Source organism: Colletotrichum destructivum, chromosome 2 (genome assembly GCF_034447905.1).
Source record: "Colletotrichum destructivum chromosome 2, complete sequence".
In the NCBI taxonomy this organism is placed as follows: Eukaryota; Fungi; Ascomycota; class Sordariomycetes; order Glomerellales; family Glomerellaceae; genus Colletotrichum; species Colletotrichum destructivum.
The window spans coordinates 1578379-1601523 of NC_085897.1; the positions used below are offsets into that span (position 1 = coordinate 1578379).

Below are 23145 nucleotides of genomic sequence, written 5' to 3' on the forward strand. Positions count from 1 at the left end.
AGTCTTTTGTCCGTCCCGTGTTGTTAGACTGGCCGTCTGTTTGCTGTCCTCTCTTTTTTTCTTTTCCTTTCCGCCTCTGTTGAGCGCTGAATGTGTTGATTTTGACGCTACAATTGTTGCAATGCCGTCGACTTTTACTTATGTCTGCTTCTCACCGGTAGTAGGTTGCGATGCAGCGTATCAGAGGTATGGGTATTCTAGTGGCACGAAATGGGTATCCCGTGCTGATGCCCTAGCAGCTTTCTGGGGGCCGTTTCGAAATTGTGAACGAGGAAAAAGGGTATTTGTTTGACGTTGCCGCTGTTTAGTGAATGGCCGGATACAACGTCGCGCTTGCGTGTGGGATGGATGGATGGATGAATGATGGTTGGCTGGTGGGCCCAGTGGAACAGAGTCAGTCGATCCTTTCTCGCTTCAAGGAGAAATGCCAATGCCAATGGCGGTGCAACGCAATGCAAATGATTTACCTTCCGAATGGCCAAATCCAATGGGCAAAGGAGATGGAGAAAACCGCCGCCCTGTTCAACGTTTGGTCACAGTGTCGGTGGTCTTTTCGATTTGCTGACGTCAAAGAGCCGTAATCGTTGCGTGTTTCAGGACGCCTCTGCGTGGTAGTTCGTGGCCGGCGGCTCGTAACTCGAGGGACAGGTTTTGCTCCTCCCTTTCTTCGGTTTGTTTACCTCTCGGTCCTTTCGACCCTTGACTCAATGCGTCTTGGGCGTGTCCGGAGCGGAATGGAACAACACAAATCGGCTGGTAGCTGGACGCGCCTGTTCAGCTCTGGCGCCGAGGCTTGTCGCGGTACGGTATTCGGGTTCTTGCAAAATGTCAGCCAATTTGCAGTCGTATTGCGTTTGCCGTAGTAGCAATTAGTCGATGAACCGATGTCTCTTGTTCATCCCACACCGCGGCGCCACGCACCGTGGCACGTCCTGGCGCCGCCGGAAAGCGCAGCCTGCAGATGATGGATGGATCCAACAGAAATGCTTACCTCCGTGCGCACTTGGGCTTTGCCTCCGGTATCCCTTGCTACTTTTAATTTTCTGGCCGTCAGTGTCCGCTTTGCCAAACCTCACCGCGGGACGCAGTTCGCGAAATTGCGGTAGGCCTGGGATATTGAACGGCGTCGATAGTGTTCAAGGTCGTGTTAGTTCGTAAGTTCGGCACACAAAGGGCGGGGAAGACGCCGGCCTGTTGGGATGACGAGCAACAAACGATAGTAAACGAGATCAGTGGCCGAAACTGCCGATAACGAGACGGGAGTAAAAGGATAGCGCTGTCTTCGAGAAACGGCTTATCGGAGATACTGGTCGTGGGCGTGATCGTGATCGTTGCCTTTGCACGTCCGGGGGCATGAGATTGCCTGAGTGGTGGATTGCCAAAAGCGTAGCAACAAAAATACCCGTGGTGGGAAGGCTTTGGTATCTATACGAACCTCCAAACCAAACGGACTGGCGAGTGTAGAGCCGAGAGCCCGGGGAAAGTGTGTGGATGACTGGCGGGAGCAGCTGAACTTGAGAGTATGATGGTGGGTGACGGCAAGTCGATGATGCTCTGGGGGACTGGTAGTTAAGGCAAGGTGTGGCCTGTCCCGTCACGGCTCACATGGCACGTCAACAACATTCTTTCTGTACTTATCAATGTAGAGATATGCTCCAGGAACGCAGCTGAGCCAAGGTATACATTAGTACTCCGTACCTGGCCTTATGTGTGAATGAGTACGGATACCTGCCTCGTCACAGAACCGCTGCAGACTTTCTGTTTCCCATTCGCACTACCCGTACGGATACCTCGTATACAGATACCTGCCGCGTCCTCTAACTCTCTACCTGTGTCAGTAGGCAGGGAGCCGTCGAGGGCTGCGGTGTGCGGCCTTGCGATGATATGCGACGCTTCAGGCTGTCCTCCCCAATGGCTCCAAGACGGGGTCGAATATGTCCGCCAGGTCCCGATCGCATATTCTTCCCAATTACCGGGCGTTCCATCGAACGACAACCAACCAAAGGTGACGGAAACCAGAATCCAACCAGGGGTCAGGGCCCAAGGGGGGGTCAGTATTCATACACAGCCTATATCCCTCGGACACGCCAGGAAGGAAACCAAAGGAAGTGGAAGGCCTGGCCTTTCATTCCCCATCATCTGCCTCACCTCACCTTACATAAATATGTTCTTGGGCTGGAACCAAGATCGAGGTGTTGCACCGTGAGACTCCAATCTGTCACTGTTTGCCTGTCGAACACTCATTACCACGACAAGCCATCAATCGCTAGCAAGAGGAGGTTACGAAGGGAGAGTGACTTCCTCAAGCCCCATTACGCGTTTCGCCCCTCATCGACCATCACGTCCCTCCAATAGGATATTTGCGGTAAGGTACACAATATTGGGGGGGGGGGGTTCGTTTTGCAGACGTTAAGGCCTGATCTGCCACTGCCACTACTCCCTGCCAATGCCACTGGCCAGTCGCCAACAAAAGCAGAACATGACAGGCTCGGCGAGACAGAACGAGACACGGCAAAATGGCATCCAATCCTCAGGATGCGTATTTCTGGCACAATCGCCCCGTGTACACACATGGGTGCTCACCACAAGGTCGCGGCTGACCAGGCGTCTTGTCACCTGCATTGCCGCAGTTTTGATTCCTCTGGCTATCCTTTGCCTATACTTCAACCCCCATCTCGACAGTGTACATACATGGTTTCCTTCTTCGCTGGAGACGTGATGAAGCTCCTTGCGGCACGACGACGGCCTGGCCTGAAACTTGACTGCTGTCACATCTTTCGTCAAAGCAAGCAGCCAACTAACGCCATTCAGTCGGTCAGCCAGCGGTATTTCCTCTTTTGCTGGCGAGATCTCATTACGACTTGTGCTCAATATTTTCCCGGCATCGTCTTTCATCTGATATCACGTACTTGGGTACCACGAGGAACGATCGCCAACGTAACGGATGACCTCCAAGACCGAAACTTACAAACGTCGGGATCGGTCATCGGACATGGCGAGGATCCCACCACCTCCTCCCTTTCCTGGGGAGGATGTCAGTCCACCCCTGCAAGAAGATGGACTTCGTGTTCAACGGTATACGAAGGCTGGGCCGCAACACCGCCGCTGCGAGATCCACCTGCACCCGAGACTCCGAGCCTTCGACTTGGCTGCCAGACCGCCGCATATGGCAATGGCCAGCTCTAGTCGTCAATAGTCGTCAAGACCCGCGGATTCCATATTGCATGGTTGAGCTGCAGCTCCAATGGAGGCGCAGCGATGACGCGGATCCAAAGCCTAGTGCCCCCACACAACAGCTACGTGGACATTCGTGCTGTACAGGTTTTTATTCTGCGTGACGAAGTATCATCCGCATGGTGCATACTTGCACCATAGGTAGTACGGATACAACTTTACGATCCGTGTCCAGTTCCATGACGCCGCAGACTAGCATGTAACTCGCCGACGTTGCGTCTGCATTATAGTTTCTAGCCAGCAATGGCCAAGGATCCCCACGCCAAGCAAGTCGAGCGAAGACTCTTCCCGGCCTCCCACCCCCATCAGGCGTGTAGACGTCTGTCCGTCCCCGATAAAGACATTCAAGTTCCAACATCCTCCCGACCCTACGACTCCTAACCCATTGTACCTAGAGTGGAGATACATGAGTAGTTGGTCTGAGGAAAGCTCTGGAGGCCCGAGCTTGGACAATCTTTTCCGGGTTTCTACTGACCAACCAACATGTTTTACTGTGTACTATTAACACCAGTTCTCCCCGTCAAGTTTGCATGTTATCGAAATTAGAACACGTCAGCCGGTTGCCTGGCGATGCCACACCTTTTGCTCAACATCGAAACGACTTTGGACACAGATCGCCAAAGTTGTTGTTCATTCTGTCAACAGACTTATGTTTATGGGATTCGACTGAAATGGGTGAGGCGGGTCTCGCTCTCAATACATCATTTGGGTTCAAACAAAAGCTAGAACTAAGCTGCCCCTCCAGAGAAGAGTGGCCTTGCGCTGGGCTGATACGGCTAGGCTTCCCGGTGATTGGTGAGGTGAAGGTTTTGCACTTCTTGCAAAATGATGCAATCCATAGAAGCCGTCTTTAGCACTACAGAACAACAACAGAGGCTTGCCGGAGAACGCACTTGGGGCAACAGCCCCTCCCTCGCAATGGCCCCGATACCAACCATCAAGCGGCGTGCAAGCTCTCAGCCAGCTTCTACCAAGATTTCGTCTTGCTTGGGAGCACAAAACTTTCGCGTGCTTTTTGCACGCTATTCACATATGGTGGGAGCGGGTTTGTCCTCCCCTTTTCACAGTCCGACTGTTGTTCGCCCTGCTCAGGATGTTTCACTCAGCCTCAACCACATCCCCCACCTCATCTTGCCCCAGTGTGGGTTTGTGAGCGCGGCTGACAAGTCAAAAGCACACTTGGTGCAGTCTAAAATTGAGCAACCAGCTTCGGTTGGTTGCTGCAGCAGAGCACATCTGGCAAGGGACCCGATCCAGGCTATGACCCTATGGCGCAAGTGGCGGGCGGCAGTTGAGCATCCTGAGAACTTATAGTGGCTGCATCTCCCGGTGGATATGGTCCCTTGGCGAAGAGACCAGGGGGTGGGCTCCGCGGACGGAGCAGAAACGAAATTTGGCGTCCGATCTCTCCATGCCTCAGCCTGACGGGCCTTTTAATCCCATCTTTTTTCCTTCTCGATTCTTTTCTGAAACTTTGTACTCTGCAACTCGAGGCGCCCGGCCTCCAGAACATGGGACCCTCACCCGGGTCAGCCGTCATCCCTCAAACATCCGGACTCTCTCGTTGTGGACTCGTGAAGCTGCTTGCTCTCTGACACAAGGCCCGCTTTTTAATTCTCCGTCTGCTGGTGTTTTAGACATCTTTGGACGAGGCGACGCCTCCGGGTTCTCCCATGTATTCCATGACAAGTTTTCGGAGTTTCGGGATGCTCGCCCTGCTTTGGGCACCGCTGTGACTGTGAGGAAAGTCAAGTTGATTCAATTGAGTTGGGCTGATAGTTTGCGCCTTAGGTAACGCTACACTAACTATCCTCAAGAAATCTTTTATTTCCTTTGAGAGTTAGCTTCCCCCTCGGACGAAATGTCGGTATGGATGAGAAAGGTGTCTGCCACGGCCGGTTGAGGGGGTGGCCTAAAGGAAGTACACATCTGCTTTCGAGTACCAATGCGGTTCTGAGAAGGTACCAGCGAGGCCTTTGCGATGGAAACGAAGCAGCCGAACTGTGTCCGGACTGTGGCGGATGACGCTTGACGTGAGGTATTGCAGTACTAAAGAACCGACCACGCTGCCCGGCGCGTCCACTGACACTATCGGCATTCCCAGCAATCACTGTCAATATCATCATGCCGAGCCAAGCCAACTTGTACACTGACTGTTACTGATTGGCCTGGAACCTCGTAGTTTTCCATCATGGCTTGTCATTTGCAATATGCGCACTTCTACGATGCCGCTACTTCCTCAGAAGCAGGTTTGGTTGACTCGTCAAGCCGTTTCGTACGCTCGCGTCTTGTAGTGTAGTCGAGAATATGACGATGACGCGACTGCCGTTGTTGCACTTCCTAAAAAACCAATCAATTACAGAAGTAGGCCGTGGGTTTCTCCCGGAGATTCGATAGGTCAAGGGCCTAGTATGGTGGGATTTCCTTCAAGCTGCTCTGTTCGCGTCTCGGGCTGCTGCTCTTATCCCATAACCTTGCAGTTTCTGGTCGGACTGAGAACTATAATCCCCGCCTCTGCAGATACCGTCTTGTTGTTATCTATATTATTGAAGTTGCCCTTCCCCTGTCTTACTGGCCCTTTCGGTCCGCTCTGTCTTCGACGCCCGGGCCACGGGATAAAGGCAGGATGGGCCAAGACGAGACGTGGTTACGTCCACTCGTGATCTTTCTCCACCCCGGCTGTGTGTTGATTCAGTCGCACCTGTATATTGCCTCTGCCCTGGATAACGGAACGATGGTATCAATGGGTAACAGCACAAAACCGTCGTGAAACCCAAACTCTTCGAGGCAATCAGCTTAGAAAGCGTCGGATTCATTCACAGAGGTGTCTACAAACTGGTCTCAAGCCCAAGCAAGCGTAGAGGTCGTGGTTCACCGTTACTCGCCAAAGGTAACTCCGAATCGGGATTGAGAAACCACGTCCCGATGAATTCTGGAAGGGAGAGGAGTGCTGTATTACCTTGAATTTTGTGGTCGATCATTGGCCAAATAGAGTGATTCTCCGGGGGTGTCGTGGTCTCTGGGGGTTGTGATCGTCGACTTTTCGTTTACAGCCACAATTGCCACAGTAAAACCTACGTTCGACGATGGGGATACAGTTGCTACGAATGAAACAGCCGCACTTGCCAGTATCATAAATGAACATAACCCCCAGCCACGTGAATCGTAGAGCGACAGCAATTCTGCATGGCCGACATGAAGCGACGTCTCGCGTGTCTTACTGGCGCGAAGCATGCCCTTCTCTCTCTCTCTCTCTCTCTCTCTCTCTGCGGCGGCTTTGGGAGGTACACAAATGGTTCTCTAAGGGCGGCGGGAAGACTGGAGATTAACCTACTGCTCAGAGGGCTTCTTTATGTCATGATTTCAGGCTATCAAGCCTGTGGATAAGCCAACCCACCGTCGACAGCGGACTGCCAAGACATATAAGCCATATGTTGCTGTAGACCAATCTCCTGAAGCTCTAGTTTCCGGTGTAAACAGAACTGATCACATCATAAACAGTATATATCAATAATGCTCTCACACGTTGCAAAGAAGGAAGCGGGAGGTTGTTCATGTTGTGTAAACGGGAATGACGTATGTTGTCAAGGCCACGAGGGAAGCGCTCCACGTTAACTCATAATTCGTTTAACTAGTAGCTTGCAATTATAAGGATGTAACACCTTGAATCCATATCATTTTGGCATGGGTCTTTCATGTATATTCAGCATTGCTCTGCTGATACCTGGTCTCTTGCGGATGGATAGGCCATCTGTGACTGCATGGTTACACACAACGGAGCCATCCGCGTAATTCTGGCCGCTGGGAATAGCTGTGTAAGCCCGAAAAGGTACGCAAAATACTCGTAATCAGATCCATGTTGCTTTGGTTCAGCAGGCATCGCCCATTTCCTGGCTTCTGTTGTACTCAGGGTCCTATGTGTTCTTCATATCCACAGCATTCTGAGTGTTTGGAGGGTGTCATGCTGTCTCATCCAGACTCATTTCTGGGAAGTGCGCCCTTGATATTGTCCGCTGTTTTTAGATACGTTCATAAAGTATAAATGAGGGGTATATTCTACACACTCCGGAGACTTGTGATGATGGAAACGGTTGAATGTCTCTTGGGGGCAAGTGTAGGTGGGGTCTCACCATCGTAACAACTTCGCCAGAACACCATATGTCTAATACTAGGTATCAACGCGCAAGGCAGCCCTGCATACATGATCTCTTAGTTGGCAAGTCGAATCGGTTAAGCCTTGGTACAAGGCTCGCTTATAGACATAACTGCTGGGTGAGAAGCAATCGAGCGAACTTGATACCAGGCAGCACCTCTGAACTCGTTCCAGAAGGGGTTTCATCGGCAAAGACTCAAATAGACTGAAGCGCGCGCACTGCATCATTTCGCAGTAGAAAGAGAACCGTTACACTGTTGCCAGTCTTCTTTCCAGCTTTTGCACTAGAATATGCTCGACATCAACAGGAGAATCAAGAGTGCCCGTCAATCTTCCCGCGGTAAGACTATGGACGTCAAAAGGTAACCGAGCATTCAGATACTGCCTCGAACTCAAGTCCTCTCGTCTTGTTCCTATTGCCTCACGAGATCACACTTGGTATGATCACATGATTGATGACAAACCTGACGATGGTCCTTTAGTGTAGCCACACGACAGAGAAGCCTGTCGAGAGCCGGGCATAGTACGACGCGGCCCGCGAACATTGACCGAGGATAGAAAGCATTCGTCGAGGATGATGCGTGTATCAGTCTCTTGCTGCTTAACTCACATGACGAGCACCGTCCCAGCAAAACATTGACTCGTCAAGACTCTCCTGACCTTGACATGTGAGTAGGAGGAATGAAAAACCTGAAGCGGAAGGCCACCCTCGGCCGAGGTATCAGCGGGATAGCCGAGCGCCGGCAGATCTGCCGGCGCGTAATAGAGGGAAGCATGTCACGGAACGGGCCCGAGGCTCCGCTTCCTCGCGCCTACTTCGCAGCAACCCTGACGTCACCTGCCTTCCATCCATCTCACAAAACCAGAATTCGGAAACTCTCATCGCAGGAAGAGAGCCACGGCTTAATGGCGCTCGTGATGCTACAACCCTACCGGGATTTGGAGGCGCGGTGTGATGAGACCGGTGATCTCATTTGAGAAGGGCCAAGGCAGACTTTTCCCCGTGTTCCCCAGATCGCACAGTCCACATGTGCGAAAACTAAAGATACCCTAATCGGCATTGTGTTAAGACAATGGCAGTATGTCACTGGGCCTGGACTGATGGACATAGATCACGCGGGCGAAGGCCGAAAGTGGAAATACTGGGTCAAGAGGCTTCGAGACGGCTCTCGCAACTAGACAGAGGAAGTGATACTGGGACGGGGCGTTTTGATCTGATCAAGGGGGCGGGGAATGGAAGTTGTGCAAAAACCATTGAATACCGTCGCTGAGCCATGTCTTTTAAAACACCTGACATTAATGCCGCCCGATCTACCGTTCGTCGTTATCGCGTATGTGTAGCCGGCCAGCAAAAATCAAGTATGTTGATTTTTTTTCATTTCCCGTCCTCGAGCCCCCAAACATACAAGGCTACTCTTCAACCCATACACAGAAAAAAGAACTCTCCTTTTGTTGCCGAATCACGCAGAATTCATATTCCCATGTCTCAGTTGAAGGGGAGAGGGTATTTCTCGGCGGGGTGTGCGTTTCGCCTCATGTGTGGTTGTTTGACGAGTTTGATTTGATGCCTTTTTTTTAGCAGGCAAGGCACTGTGCTCTTGCCCTTGCCTGGACCGATGCAACCAATTCAGAATCCATCTTCAATACCAACTCCGTCCGATGATGAGGGGCCGTTTTTAAATCGACGAGGGGTAGAGCATCACGCGAACGGATGCGCCGAAAGAGCGGGTGGGGAGGGGGTTGGAGAACTTGGCGCGGACGACGCCAGAGTTGCCTGTTCCATCGTATTAGCTGGGAAAGCTCGAATAGCGCGGGACGTTCGATCGGAGGGCTGTATTTACCGTGAGGGCGGGTAACCTTGCCCCAGATGACGCGAATCTTGGAACCGCGGATCTCCTTCTGAGCCTTGTAGACGTAGGCGATCTTCTTGCCGAGGTAGAAGCTGTTCGCAGGTTAGCGATCAGTGGCCGACAATGAATCGGAACAAGATGACATACTTGGCGGCGTTGGTGTCGTCGACTCCCTCGATCTTGATCAGACTCGTCTTGGAGTGGGTGACGTGACGGCTACGCTGGTAGCTGAGGTGACGTCCCCTGGAAAGAGAGGTTAGTATCGGTTCATTCGGTCTGCGTATAACTCGCTCCGCGTCGTCGGCTCGTCGGGTAGAAAGTATCGGAGGGATTTCCGTCGGATCGATCCACGAATGCGTGGTCGGTCGCGGGCAAAAGGAATTGATTTCGGTTCTGTGACTTACTTGACGTATACTGCGAGGAATCAACGTCAGCCAGAGATCTTTAATTTCAAGAGAACCGTGCAAGACGATGTGCCGAGCACGCCGCGCCTGTTGATATATGCATCAACCAGGGCAACCGCGCAGCTCTAATCCACATCGCCAAACTCGTGTTGGAGGTTGTCAGGGCAAATAACTCACATCTGTGACCGGCTTCCGAAGGCATTTTGGCGGTGGTTAGTATTCCTCGCTCCAACCAGAAGGGACTCGAGAAAGGAAAGTCAGAGGGTGTCTTCACGAAAAAAGACTGGTACTCTGGTCGACGTCGGTTGGGTGCTTCGTGAATATTGCAGGCGGCGATAGGCTCAACACTGATGCGGAAAGGTAGGTAGGGTAAAGTGACCCTACTTGCCACATGAATTTTTTACCGAAATCCGGGCTGGCCAATCAGAATGTGTGTCGACGCTTGTCCCCATTGGCCCCTTCAAGTGAGGCGCATGGATCACATCAGCCACACTAACTGCATTACCGCCACAACAATGTGGCTGAATTGAGGCGCACTGAGCTGGTCTGGCGATCAATTGACTTCGCGAATGCAACGCGCTCCGCGTCCCGCGCTTTTGCCGAGAGAGTCCCCGCGGATGTGACTTTGCGTTTCTCGGTCAACTCGGGCTTGAGCATTATGGCTGCCGACCGGGGCCCGCCTAGGCTGGACGCATCGTTGCCGCCATTCAGCCCACACCGACCGCCCTCGCACCTTCATTCGCCCGAAGTCTTACACACCCAGCGGATAAGACATCTTGATCGACTGAGAGAAAGTCCGTTCATGACAAATGCGCGCACCATGCCGTGATGTGTTCCCAGCTACCACCCGCCCCGTCTTGTGCGCCGAGCTTCACTCGTTTCTATTATCCAAGGCGTGCTTGATTGATTAGAGATAACCGTATCTCTTTGAGACTCGAGCAACACTGATTACCTACGCAACTTACAATAAAGAAACATAAACCCAGAGGCCAAGGTACAGTTGGCCGGAGTTCCAGAATCTTTCAGGGTGCCTGTGGGAGCTCGGGCACCGAACCCGCGGAGTTGTGAGACAGGTTCTGGCCCGGCTTTCCAGACCAGTCCGGCGTCCCAAGTACAACCAATGGCTTGAATTACGCGGGATTTCCTGAACGGGCTCGGAGTTTCTCTGGAGGAGGGAGAGACACAATCTCATAACCACGCAGGTAATGTCTCAATTTGTCTGCTTGCCGCTAAAAACCATCGGCCGACCTACGTTCTGATATTTCGGGCGTTGAGGTCAAGAACCGACGAAGACCGATCCGTGAGGGGGCTTTGGAGAGCGAGCGACTCCGGAGATACTCTCAACTGCTTAGGCGGCCGTCGTGGTAATAAATGGCCGGCGCAGGACGAGCAGCGAACACCAACGATTGGAACGCCTCGAAAGGGTGGGCATGCGGCAATTTCTGGCCGCCAAACTCTGCGGATTTCCAGCAGTCTGCAGCATAGCTTCATGCCACAGTTGCATTGGCCGGACCGGCGTCAGGATGGAGCCTTGCTAAACCCCCGCGGTCACAACATCGGAGTTGATGAAGGGAAGGGGGGAGGAAAAGGAAATGCTCCCAAGCATATCCGCCTGCCGCGCCCTTTAGGCCCGACAGATATGACTCTCCATCACAACTGGACCCGACGATGCAGGCTAGAAGGGAAAGGTTTCGTTGCTACGGAGCACCGTTTCACACAGGCTGACCGACCCACGCTCACTCCTACTAGCCTTCGTAGATTCCGCCCTGTTCTTTCTTAGGAAGACGATCTCATAAGCAGCAAAGTCCGATCGGGAGGCTCGGTGGTGTCCGGCGTTTGGGAAGGGAAGGACTGGGAGTTCCGACGCAGCAGCTGGAGCCGGAGATGGAGCCTGGGCCAAGATGCTGACTACGCAATGCTGGGCGGTTCAGGATGCTGGACTTGGGCCCTTTTTAGGCCCTTGCTGTCCGCCCGCTTGAGGTCATAAGGGTGGATGTTACTGACTGATCACTGGAGTCTGTCCAAGGACCGCGAATTCCGCACGTCTGCGTACGCATTGGAGCCTGTGTCATGCGTTGCTAGCAGACATGGCACAAGATCTTTTCTTACGTTGTCCTAACGCTTGTCCACTTGATGTTTTTGTTTTCCTGGAGCTCCGGTGCGCTGTGGCTGGCGTTGGTCCAACAATTTTGCCGCAGCTTGCATGTGGAAGTAGGTACCTTAGCTCCTCTTCAGTCGAGGTACCCGATTAGCTCGAGAAGTGTTCTTCGAGGAAGGATCTGGCATTTACTGAGTACCTAGGCACACCACAGCGCCTTCTCTAACCCCGTTGCCCGGGACCTTGCAAGTGCTGATCATAAATCGAGGAATGGCTCGCCTGGTGAGTATTGCGAGACTTGCATATGAGGACCTGCACCAAAACATATGGCCGTAATCATACCTTGAAAACCGACGCCCACTAGTCAAGTCTGTCCGCTTACATGTTGGTTAGCGACGGAGGGGCAAGCATTGTGCGTCAGACCCAATTGATGCCGTCAGCGCCGGACGGATCAAGGCCGCAGTGGGCATGTACTGACTCTGTGCACCGGAGCTATGCCAGGAAGCTCTGACTACGAGGTTTGAGGGATCTGCTCTTGGTCATAGTCTCGTAGACGGTGGACGCGGGGAGCTTAAGGCCGATAGATACGTGTGAATCTCCGGCAGCCACTCAACAATTCATCGACAATACCGAGAAGTGCCCCTCAGCCCCCCTCCATTGACATCAACCCTGTTCAAGTCCCGAATCCACGTCGGCAACATGAGATAGAAATCCCGACGACTTCAACGAGAGGCTCGTCCTCTCATTGAAGCATGGAAAACCAATGGAAAAAATTCATTGACGCCGGCATGCTCACTAATCCTTCGTTCGTCCCCGTGCGCCGAACTCCTGGCTCTCCACAGCTCCGTCAGCAACAGTCCGGCGAGTGCGGGCGCTGTTTTAAATAGGTAGGAAGGCTCACCTGTGCCGACCTACTTCCCAGCGAACTTGACTTGTACCTACCCACTTGCTTGCCTATCGAGTGAGGCTTACCCACTGACTGCTCGCTTCCAAGCGCACAAAGGCGAACCGCGGTGCAGCTGCGATTTCGACAAGTACTCCTTATCCATGTAGCGTACCTCCCGCGCTACCGTCTAGCGAGGAAGCACCGTAAGAGAGGTGTAACTGTGAGTAAGCCTCCGCCTGAGTGCCAGAGAAGCAGTACGTCGACCTGATCTCAGCTAAGTAAGTACCGTATCTACCCTTTACGCTATTGGCCGTCTGCTCTAGCCGCGACTTTGTTTGCGTACAGTACCTACCATACCCGTTCAAGACCTCCCCTCCTCCCTCTCTGTCCCCTTGTTGCAGTGTCTATCTGTGGTGCTAGATACATACCTGTAGCCCACCCTAATCCGCACAGGCCTGTCCCCATATCTCTCTCTGCGCACCCCTACCTCAAAGGTGAGGTACATCTGTGCTTCGTCATTACTAAATACCCCAATCCATCCGTCCCGGATCCCGCCCAGCATCTCTTCCCAAAACCTTCCCAACTCGCTCTTCTGCCATTTGCTTGCTAACTCTTGTTTCCTGCTACCGAGGCGTTTTCATCCCCTCTCTTCTATACACCTTCCGCACCAAAAGAATACCCATAGTCGAGCCGCTTCACCACCGAATTCCTTCATCATGGCCGACCTCAGCTCCGCCGCAGCGTATGTCACCCCGCCCTCCTTACCCCACCAAGATGCCGTTTTGCTGTTCTCTGCGACCCCGGAGTCTCGCCCACCGACTTCCCGCAAACAGACAATGTTCTTGTGGTGCAATCGCAATGAGCACCGTCTTTCACTCGAACTCAAGTTTGGCTGACTCGAGCGCGGGTTTTACAGTTCCATGGAGCTCAAGGAGAACACCGTCATCGTCGTTCTCGGTGCCTCCGGAGATTTGGCGAAGAAGAAGACCGTAAGCAACCATCATGCCTTCATAACCTGACAACTTGCTGACCTTCCCTCCAGTACCCTGCGTTGTTTGGTCTGGTACGATCTGCCGGCCCGCACTGAGATGCCATCCCCGCGGACTTGGCGAGCTAACCGGCGCAAACAGTACCGAAACCAGTTTCTCCCCAAGGACATCAAGATTGTCGGATATGCGCGGACAAAGATGGACCACGAGGAATACATCCGCCGCATCAGATCTTACATGAAGACACCCACGAAGGAGATTGAGCAGCAGCTCAACGACTTCTGCAACCTCTGCACCTACGTTTCCGGCCAGTACGACAAGGACGACTCATTCCTTAACCTGACCCGACATCTCGAAGACCTTGAGCAGGGCAAGCCTGAGACTCACCGTCTCTTCTATATGGCTCTCCCCCCCAGTGTCTTCACCATTGTCTCTCAGCACCTGAAGAAGTGCTGCTACCCCACCAAGGGTATTGCGCGCGTTGTTGTACGTACCATCTCCCCCCTGGAGACGAGTACTGGCTCGCTAACATGAAATCGATTGCAGATTGAGAAGCCTTTCGGCAAGGACCTTGCCAGCTCCCGCGAGCTGCAGAAGTCTTTGGAGCCCGACTGGAAGGAGGATGAGCTCTACCGCATTGATCACTACCTCGGCAAGGAGATGGTCAAGAACATTCTTATCCTCCGCTTCGGCAACTCCTTCTTCGGTTCCACCTGGAACAGACAGAACATCGACAACGTTCAGATCTCCTTCAAGGAGCCCTTCGGCACCGAGGGCCGTGGCGGCTACTTCGACGAGTTTGGCATCATCCGCGACGTCATGCAGAACCACTTGCTTCAGGTTCTCACCTTGCTCGCCATGGAGCGTCCTATCTCCTTCGCCTCTGAGGATATCCGTGACGAAAAGGTCCGCGTTCTCCGCGCCATGACCGCCATTGAGCCCAAGAACGTCATCATCGGCCAGTACGGCAAGTCTTTGGACGGCAGCAAGCCCTCATACAAGGAGGACGATACTGTCCCTAAAGATTCCAGGTGTCCCACTTTCTGTGCCCTCGTCGCCTACATCAAGAACGAGCGCTGGGACGGCGTTCCCTTCATAATGAAGGCCGGCAAGGCTCTCAACGAGCAGAAGACCGAGATCCGTATCCAGTTCAAGGACGTCACCTCGGGCATTTTTAAGGACATTCCCCGCAACGAACTTGTCATGCGCATTCAGCCCAACGAGAGTGTCTATGTCAAGATGAACTCCAAGCTGCCTGGTCTCAGTATGCAGACTGTGGTTACCGAGCTTGACCTGACCTACCGTCGCCGCTTCTCTGATCTCAAGATCCCCGAGGCCTACGAGTCGCTGATTCTGGACTGCCTCAAGGGCGACCACTCCAACTTCGTCCGCGATGACGAGCTGGATGCCAGCTGGAGAATCTTCACTCCTCTTCTCCACTACCTGGACGACAACAAGGAGATCATTCCCATGGAATACCCCTATGGTGAGCTTTTGTGATGTTTCTTTGGTCGGCCGTGTAGCTAACACATCCAACAGGATCCCGTGGCCCCGCAGTTCTCGATGACTTCACTTCTTCCTATGGATACAAATTCAGTGATGCGGCCGGATACCAGTGGCCTACAACCTCTGCTCAAGCTGCCCCCAACAAGTTGTAAGTCACTGTACGCGCGTTTAGCGTAGCTACCATACACACATAGAGTGAATTGAGTCTAAATCATGTTTATGAGCAGCTGAGCACCTACACCCCTATCATACCAACTCCAATACAAAAACAACCCATGCCTCAGCCATGTATCTGCGATATCCCCTGCACTACTACTTTTGCTGCATGCGCAACGTATTATATCCATCGACGGGAGGGTGCCAATCTCAAAGGAGATCACATAAACAAGGGAAGCCAGGGGGAAACCTACGGGCGAATACTGGTAGGAAGATGGAATTTTCCTTGCTTTACTTGGCTGGGTCAAGGAGGATAGAAAATCAATGAGATTCACGTTTCCAATGACAACAACAGTTTTCCCTTCTGCTGAAGAAGAAAAGAAGAAAAAGGAGAGATGTGGGTAGAGTGAGGAATAGGCATCTGGATACCTGAATTGACGTGGGAGTTCGAGTCCCTCACTGGCGAACCAGTCAGGGTCGAGGTACCTCACAGAAACTCAGATGGACATCATTTGGGGCTCTTCGACTACTTAGGCTGGATATCTTGCCTATCACGAATCAATTAATGTGACAATCCGGAAAGAAAAAAAGGCTTGTTGGCCGCAAACTTGTAACAGGCCTATGATCACACACCTTCCAATCATCACCTATCCACCTAGATAGTTGCTTATTCGTGAATGAAATGAGACCACTGCTCGCAGTTGGTATCTTATGCCTTCTGTTGTTGAGTCGATAAGATAAGGTTAGTGGGTTATTGCAGTCCGTCGCCAGGAGACCAGTCACCGCAGTGGGGGAAGGAGCGTGGACGGTGAAGGTCACATGACACGTTGGTTGAGCAGGACGGACAGTACTCTGTACCTATCCGTACTATGTAGAGACAGCCGGCTGTTGACGCCTGTCCGAGAAAAATGCAGAAGGTTTAGGTTGCACCCACCCTGTCCTCGTTCCTGCCCTGCTTGTCTGGCTAGCTGCACGCTCTCGCCTTCGCAACACCACCTTCCCTATCGTCGAGCAGCCGACTATCGATTCTAATCGCGCCCTCAGCAACCATCACCGATTCGAGCCGTGCGCATTTCAGACTTTCCGACCTGCAATCTGTCTCTCGACGGGGGACCAGTTCCCGACTTTGATACCGCGATCTCCCCCATCAACGATCGACGCTAGGTCGTTTCCTTGGATTACGATTTTATCGTGTTCCCACGACACCACGCTTGCGCCTGCCAACTACGAACCTCAACGCGACAAACAACACATTTACGCATCGAGTCTCGCCTGGCCATTTCGATTTCTCAGTTGATGCGATTGCGCTACCCTGCCGGCTTGCGCATCTGGCGCCGATGACTGCATCCCATCTCGCAGCCACCTAGCAACGGGATCAGCCCCTATCATCATCTGTCGCTAGTCCGTCGCAGCCTCTTGGACGACCGAGAATCTGTCTGCTGTCAGAGAGGAACGGCACCAGCTCAGGCTTTGGAGGGCCGATCGTGAGGCAGGCAACGAGGCAGGAAGGGCCCTCCCCCGATGCCTGGAATCGTCACCATGGAGAATGGAGGCCTGAATGGAACACACCTGAGTCATAGCAGAGACCTGAAGACTAACGGTGTCAATGGTGGGAAGATGGAGGGACAGCCGTCGCCGAACAAGGGTAAGGCACCGGCCGATGATGCCCCGGCGACAGACGACATGGCGAACGGCGCCTCCGACGCGAAAGGCAAGCAGCAAACCCAAATATCTACCAGCCTCACGTTACAACAAAAGCCGAGGATGAATGACCTACCGGAGGAGATTGTGCACATCACGCAAGGATACATCCCCTTGTCAATGATCGTTTCGCGCCTTGCGCAGCGCACCCACGAAGACTTGGAGAAGACGATCATGGACATGGCCGCTATCAAGTGGGCTCCACCAGCTGTGAACGGGAACACACCCAATGGCACCGACACCCCGGATGACATGTCAGAAGGGAACAAAAGGAAAAAGATGCTCATGCTCAAGTTTGCCCAAGATGCGCATTCCAAATGGGTCAAAGCACTCGTCATTACGGACTGGAGCAGGAACGCGGAGGCTGTCAGCAAGCTAATCGACATCAAGGCGCACATCGATTCCAAGCGGATGCTGTTCGACTTCTGCCAGGACTTGCTGATCGATCTGAAGCGATCCCTCATTTCAGCGCGGCTTCCCAACCCTGATCTTAAGACTGCCCTGCAGGTTCTGACAACTGGTGAAGCATCATGGATCCCCGAGGTCAGCTTACCCCATCGTCTCGTAGACACTCTCTGCTAACGCTGCACAGCCGGGTTATATTCCACCGCCGCCATTAACACCGGAGGAACAGCTGAAATGGATCGACGATCTTAACACCATGCTGTCTCTGCGCCTAAACCTGGACGACTACAACAAGATACCACATCAATTCAAGGACTATGCCATACACTCGGGCAGAGTCACTTTTAAGGTCAAGGGCGAATTTGAGGTGGACCTGACCATCGCCGATGAGGATTTTGCGAAGCAATTTTGGTTCATCGATTTCCGGTTTTCCTTCTCCCCTTCCTCGAGCAAGCTTTCTGACACCTTGGTGTCATACCTCGAACTACGGGTCAACGAGATTCTGGGTCAAGACGGCTTGGAGGGGTGTTATCAATTCCTCCACGAGTTCGTCCTCACGCACAAGATCAACGAACTCCGACGACAAGCTATCGAGCTGAGCCGCAGCACGTGGACCGGAACATTAATGGTCGAACCCCTCAACCGAGCTTTGGCCGTCCAATACTGGACCGCTCGGTATGGCCCCAACGGGCCTAAGAGCTGGGTCATGGTTGCTGTCAATAGCGCGAAAAGGACCAACGGGCAGATCGATCGGAAGCATTCCAGTCGCTTAGTTGCGCGGTGGTATCGCGACAACAAGGAGGTCAAAGACGTCTTTTTACCGTTCGACGTCGACAATTTGTGTGCCGAGGATCTGCTCAAGACTGCTGTTGCCCGGCACGTGGAGCATATACTCTCCTCGATCCATGCCAAGCTTCTATCATATCCCCGGTTCGTGAAAAGAGAGTCCTCCATGACTCTCAAGATCTCACGAACAGAGCCGATGGAATCGTGCTTGAGTATGCAACTTGGCTCGCGGGACAATGTCACCCTCATCATACAACCAGTGACCGGCTTTGCGGCCATCAAGCCCCATACCAAGTACTCTCTCAACGGCGAGAATCGACTCAACTATGGCGGCAAGGACCCCGCCGAGGATGGCGTTATCTGCCTGGAAAACATCAGGTGGGGCTATGTCATCGAAGAATTCAATCGCAGAGGACGTAGCGTGGGCTGGAAGACTTGCAAAAGCCCGATTGGAAGTGAAGAGATCAAGCAAATCATCCGGACTCGCGAAGGTTTCCAGACCATCTTTCTCCAGCGTCAAAGTCTAGGCCAGGAATGGTATGTGATGGTGTCATTGAGCCTGAGCGGTGATGAATGGTGGTTGCTTGAAATGTGAGTTTTTGTCCATTAACCCTGCCCACAGAGTGTGGCTGACAAACATAGCAACCGCAACACGCCGGGACGTCCGATCAAGTTTCAAACCAAGCTAGAGCTCACCCGAGGGCAGCCCGACCTGGACGACTCTTTCTGGTCGAATTTGACCCTCTTTGTTACCGGCATCATTGCTCAAGCTACCGATCTAGAAGATTTGCACAAAAAGGAGGTCAAACACCTGACGAAGGAATCCACGAACTATTCGCTGCCACAGCAAGTCCGGCTTCCGTCTCTTATCCTCAAACTGTCACAAATACTGCGACCGTCAGAGATCAGCAGCGCACATGATACCTCCAAGGATGCCCCATATCGTTCGAGCAACAACAATTTGTCTTGGGCTCAGGACCAAATCGAAGTGAAGTTCAGGGGGCTTCTACCTCAACCCTCAGTGACACTTGACCAGCATGACAACTCCCTCTCAGCCGTCGAGGTGCTTGAGAACATCCGACTCAACACTGTGGTCGACGCCGCTGTCAAGGTCAAAGATAAAGCGAAATTTGCGCTGCTCAAAGGCCGCATCGACCGGGACGTTTCTTTCAGCCCCAAGAAAGGCGAATTCATCTTTCGGATTCGCCAATCAATCGGACAGCCGATCCTGGAGACTTTAACAACCCACGTAAACTCCATTGACCGCCTCGTAGGTTTCCTTGAGGCCATGGGCAAGGCACGAGGCGACGTCAGATGCGAGAAAGTTAGTCTCAAGCAAGTCATTTTCACATATAGCGACATGATAATGCCCGGCGAGAGTAGCAGTACGCAAAAGCCCCAGCGATGGCGGGTGTCCCTCGATTTAGCCAAGAGCGACATCCGGATGTCCTTGGAAAGGGGAAACCCGCACTTGAGAGTGCTCGATCTGCTCACGACTCTCGTCAATACCCAGAACGGTCTGAAAGCACTACTAGTATACATGCCATTGTTGCTGCCCATCCTGAGAACTCTCGACAACATCGAGTCGAAGTGGGAGCCTTTGGCAACAACAAACCAAGGGCGTCTTGAGGTCTTTCCAAGATCTGTTGATTGGATCGCACTCCGTTATACTCTCCCCAACACGAACGGCCAACCACGAATACTTGTCCTACAAATCCGAAGCAAGCTGCGGCGCAGCGAGGTGTGGTGGAATTTCTCTCGCACAATACCGGGGGGGTCCGCCCCCCCTGACGAGGGGTTTAATAGGGTCCTGAAGAGGATCTGGGAGTCACATGGCGACGGATGGAGGGGTCTTACGACGGGCGCAGCTGCCCAGCCGGGACCCAGCACCATGGAACTGCTTACGAGGCTTGACGACGCTGTGCGGGCATACGCTGTAACTGGAGACATCAGCGAGGCACCATTGACACAGGAGGCACAGACACAGTCGAGTCAGACATTTTCCGCAAACCAGTCTTTCGGCACACAGCCCACGAGCGTGAGCCAGGGAAGCAACAGGAGCAGCGGAGGAAGCAAGCAGGCGCCTCTGGTGCTTGACTAAGTACTGACACCAGTGTCCAATGCTAGCATATGGGCTAAGAAGCATATGGAACAGTCGATCAAGGGCAACTTGTCACCCGCAGATGTACATACCTGGTCAACAAGCACAGTGGATGATGCCACTTGTCTTTTGTTTTCTCTTTCCATTCTCCTTCTATCATTACTAGAGGCGTCGCGATACCAAGGGAAGGGTACTTAGAACGACGAAAGACTCGGATGCCGCGAAGGACGCGCCAAGATAGTACTTTCAGAGAAAGCCGACCTACCATGACCAGGAAGGTGATCGCAGTGATACCTCTGAATAAACATGCAGACTTTAAAGCGCCAGCGTCCCTCTGAACTCTTGACACGCATGATTCAACGACATCGGCCAGGAGAGTACACTACTGTATGAACCACGTCAATCGGAGGTTTAATCTTTACATTTATTCTCGAAAATTATAACCTCATCTAGATTTGCGTGCCCCGTATGTTACAGAAGGAGTGTATAGTACAGTGACGTCCTGGTAGGAGAGCTTCCGACCGGCTCTCCTCTTAGCGGAGGTAGTTCCTCCAACCGATCTTCTCCTCGATATCGCGCCCAATGGACTTCAAGCGCCCCCGCGGCACCTGGACTAGGTCCATCTGCCGATCTTGGAACTGAGCGAGACCGGTGTCGCCGACGTGCACCTGCGCCGACTGAGCAATGTGCACAGCCACGTCGTAGCCAGCGCGGATGCCGCCCGTGACGCCGATGCTAGTGTACGACCCGCCTGCAACGGCGAGCTTTCCGCCGTAGGCAGTGTACAACTCCTGGGCGGCGCGACCCATGCGGTCGCCGTGGCCGACGTGGTGCTGCGGGATGCAGTCCTTTGCGAGTCTTGCCATAGCGAAAGCGGGTTGGGATTTGGGGATACCAAGGTGGCGCTCGAGGACCGACTTGGCCATCTCGACACCCTCCTCCTCAGTCGGGTAGGTGGTACGCTTGTCCCAGTAGTGACCGCCCATGAGAACGAAGAACTTGGTGCCTTCGGGCTCCGAAGGCGCGCGTGGCACGACGTCCGAGTCGAAGAAGACGCCGAGAAGGCCCTCCGGGTTCGTGTCGACGGCGCGCGGGACCAGGTAGCCGACGCCAGGGTGGGATGCGTTCAGACCAGGCTGCGGGTACCAGAGGTTCACGGCCATGATGGACACGTTGGGAGAGTCGGCGAGGGAGGGGAGGGCGTTATTAGACACGGCGGCGAGTGTGTTGCTAGTTGTCGTAGATATGACTTTGTCGAACTTTGTCGGAAATTTGGAATTCTTTGTCGAAAGCTGAGGGGCGGGAGACAGCGTGTTAGTTGACGCCGAGTATTGGAATCTTGGAAAGAAAGGAGAGGGTGTAGTTTTTACCGATATTTGGGCGGTCTTGCGGTCGTAGCCCAGGTTCGTCACAGGCTCACCCAACTTGAATGTGACGTTCTTCTTCTGCCTCAGCCCCCTCTCAAGAGCGTTTGGCAGGCTGCTCAACCCCTTTTCAAAAAACACGAGCTGATCCTTGTGCGCAGCCCGCGCGTAACCCTGAAGCTCCTTATCCTGAGCCAACGTCTCCAGTACGCTCTCCTCGTTGCGCGGGACAGTGACCCAGTCGTCACGCTCTCCCTTCAGGAAGAAGCGCCACCACGGCCCGGGCATGAAGCTGCGCATGCTCAGTCGGTCGGCGTCGCCACCCCAGATACCGTGGATCATGGCCGAAGCGAGGTTGTCTGTTAACTCGGTGCGGCCCGTGGCGAAGCGTATAAAGTCGGCGACCGACATGTCCGATGGGACAGGCTCGCGGCGGGCCTTGGCACGACGCCAGAGAAGAGTCAAGAAGCCCGGGATGACGCCCTTGAAGGCGGCTTCGCTAAAGACGTTCTTCGGGTGCATGTTGACGAGGTGGTCCGGGTAGAAGATGTAGCGCGGCGGTGACTTTATGCCAAGATACTCGCTGTGCATGCCGAGATCTCTCAACTAGCAGCGGAAGAATCCATGTTAACAATGAAGGGCCTTCAGGGAAAGGGGGGAACCGCACGAGAACCCACCAGGTCAAAGAGGACGAAATCGTCAAACCTCCACGTATCTTTCCCCATACCGCGCAGCGTCCGCGGCCCACGCTCGAAGCGCACAACGTTCTTCTGACCTTTCACGTCGACCTCGACCTCCTGCGTATCGATCCACCCGCCCAGCCGGTCTGCCGCCTCGAACACGGTGATGTTGGACGTCTCGGGAAGCAGCTTCGCTAGGTAGTGCGCCGTTGTCAGGCCCGTGATCCCGCCGCCGATAACTGCGACATCTTTCGGCACTTGTGTTTCCTTCGTGAGGTTCGGCGCTGCATCGGGGCTCAAGTCCAGCACTGCTTGGTGTCGAGCAAATGAGCTCGTCGAGAGGTGCGCCGGCCGGAGGATGCCGCCGCCGCTTCGGGCGCCGCGGACCGCCACGCGACAGAACCGCTGAGAGTGGTAGGCTCTCAGTAAAGCCATGAATGTATCGCCGGCTCTTCTTGAAACCATTGAGTGGGAGGGAAAGAGGCAATGGTTCGGAGAAGAGGGAAATCGGGATCGTCGGCCGTTCAACTTGTTGGTGGTACGGATACAAAGTGGCGTCACGGCATGGGTTGGGGTTCCTGTGGCGAACAGCGTAAGGGAAGGGACTTGGACCAGGGAAGCTTTCGCCCCACCGTTTAGAACCAACATCAATCATCTCCTTTTCCCTCAACCGTTGCATTCCATTGCTTTCCTCATTGGTTCTTGTTCATCTGGCCTCTTTTCACAATCAGTGGCCTGTGTAGGAAACAAGAAGACGGCTCGCATTACATTGATAATGAGCTCCTGATCGAAAGGCATGGGCTTCGTTGTTGACGCACAGTGTCTACGACAT

General features: G+C 53.4%; 6 protein-coding genes across 6 annotated transcripts; 2 read left to right on the forward strand and 4 right to left on the reverse strand.

Moving 5' to 3' along the window:
- Positions 1–1741, reverse strand: CDEST_02686 (uncharacterized protein). The gene is made up of 4 exons (XM_062918845.1): positions 1664–1741; positions 992–1600; positions 468–817; positions 1–371 (listed from the first exon to the last, which is right to left on the reverse strand). The coding sequence occupies exons 1-2, from the start codon at positions 1683–1685 to the stop codon at positions 1230–1232; spliced, it is 393 nt and encodes a 130-aa protein (XP_062774896.1). The 5' UTR covers positions 1686–1741; the 3' UTR covers positions 1–371; positions 468–817; positions 992–1229.
- A 7322-nt stretch (positions 1742–9063) lies between these two features.
- CDEST_02687 (Putative large ribosomal subunit protein eL33) lies at positions 9064–9843 on the reverse strand (the record flags this gene model as incomplete). The annotated part of the gene is made up of 5 exons (XM_062918846.1): positions 9064–9161; positions 9229–9329; positions 9385–9480; positions 9642–9651; positions 9819–9843. The coding sequence occupies 5 exons, from the start codon at positions 9841–9843 to the stop codon at positions 9064–9066; spliced, it is 330 nt and encodes a 109-aa protein (XP_062774897.1).
- Positions 9844–10493: 650 nt separating this feature from the next.
- Positions 10494–11008, reverse strand: CDEST_02688 (uncharacterized protein). Its single transcript, XM_062918847.1, has one exon. The coding sequence runs from the start codon at positions 10831–10833 to the stop codon at positions 10603–10605; it is 231 nt and encodes a 76-aa protein (XP_062774898.1). The 5' UTR covers positions 10834–11008; the 3' UTR covers positions 10494–10602.
- A 2169-nt stretch (positions 11009–13177) lies between these two features.
- CDEST_02689 (Putative glucose-6-phosphate dehydrogenase, NAD(P)-binding domain superfamily) lies at positions 13178–15620 on the forward strand. The gene is made up of 7 exons (XM_062918848.1): positions 13178–13367; positions 13542–13614; positions 13668–13688; positions 13756–14100; positions 14161–15100; positions 15154–15268; positions 15348–15620. Exons 1-7 carry the CDS (start codon positions 13342–13344, stop codon positions 15349–15351), a joined length of 1524 nt encoding a protein of 507 aa, XP_062774899.1. The 5' UTR covers positions 13178–13341; the 3' UTR covers positions 15352–15620.
- A 593-nt stretch (positions 15621–16213) lies between these two features.
- On the forward strand, positions 16214–20631 carry CDEST_02690 (Putative mediator complex, subunit Med14). Its single transcript, XM_062918849.1, has 3 exons — positions 16214–17520; positions 17570–18759; positions 18811–20631. The coding sequence occupies exons 1-3, from the start codon at positions 16798–16800 to the stop codon at positions 20267–20269; spliced, it is 3372 nt and encodes a 1123-aa protein (XP_062774900.1). The 5' UTR covers positions 16214–16797; the 3' UTR covers positions 20270–20631.
- Positions 20632–20802: 171 nt separating this feature from the next.
- CDEST_02691 (Putative amine oxidase, protoporphyrinogen oxidase, FAD/NAD(P)-binding domain superfamily) lies at positions 20803–22748 on the reverse strand (the record flags this gene model as incomplete). The annotated part of the gene is made up of 2 exons (XM_062918850.1): positions 20803–22239; positions 22311–22748. The coding sequence occupies 2 exons, from the start codon at positions 22746–22748 to the stop codon at positions 20803–20805; spliced, it is 1875 nt and encodes a 624-aa protein (XP_062774901.1).
- Between the last annotated feature and the right edge of the window lie 397 nt (positions 22749–23145).

Bases quoted from the DNA above. Each gene is read 5' to 3' on its own strand.
- CDEST_02690 (XM_062918849.1), top strand. From the start codon at position 16,798: ATGCCTGGAATCGTCACCATGGAGAATGGAGGCCTGAATGGAACACAC. The intron at 17,521-17,569 runs GTCAGCTTACCC...AACGCTGCACAG, and splicing joins AAGCATCATGGATCCCCGAG to CCGGGTTATATTCCACCGCC. The intron at 18,760-18,810 runs GTGAGTTTTTGT...TGACAAACATAG, and splicing joins GAATGGTGGTTGCTTGAAAT to CAACCGCAACACGCCGGGAC.
- CDEST_02689 (XM_062918848.1), top strand. From the start codon at position 13,342: ATGGCCGACCTCAGCTCCGCCGCAGC. The intron at 13,615-13,667 runs GTAAGCAACCAT...CCTTCCCTCCAG, and splicing joins ATTTGGCGAAGAAGAAGACC to TACCCTGCGTTGTTTGGTCT. The intron at 15,101-15,153 runs GTGAGCTTTTGT...CACATCCAACAG, and splicing joins TCCCATGGAATACCCCTATG to GATCCCGTGGCCCCGCAGTT.
- CDEST_02688 (XM_062918847.1), bottom strand. From the start codon at position 10,833: ATGAGATTGTGTCTCTCCCTCCTCCAGAGAAACTCCGAGCCCGTTCAG.
- CDEST_02686 (XM_062918845.1), bottom strand. From the start codon at position 1,685: ATGTATACCTTGGCTCAGCTGC. The intron at 1,601-1,663 runs GTTCCTGGAGCA...GTGCCATGTGAG, and splicing joins GTATACCTTGGCTCAGCTGC to CCGTGACGGGACAGGCCACA.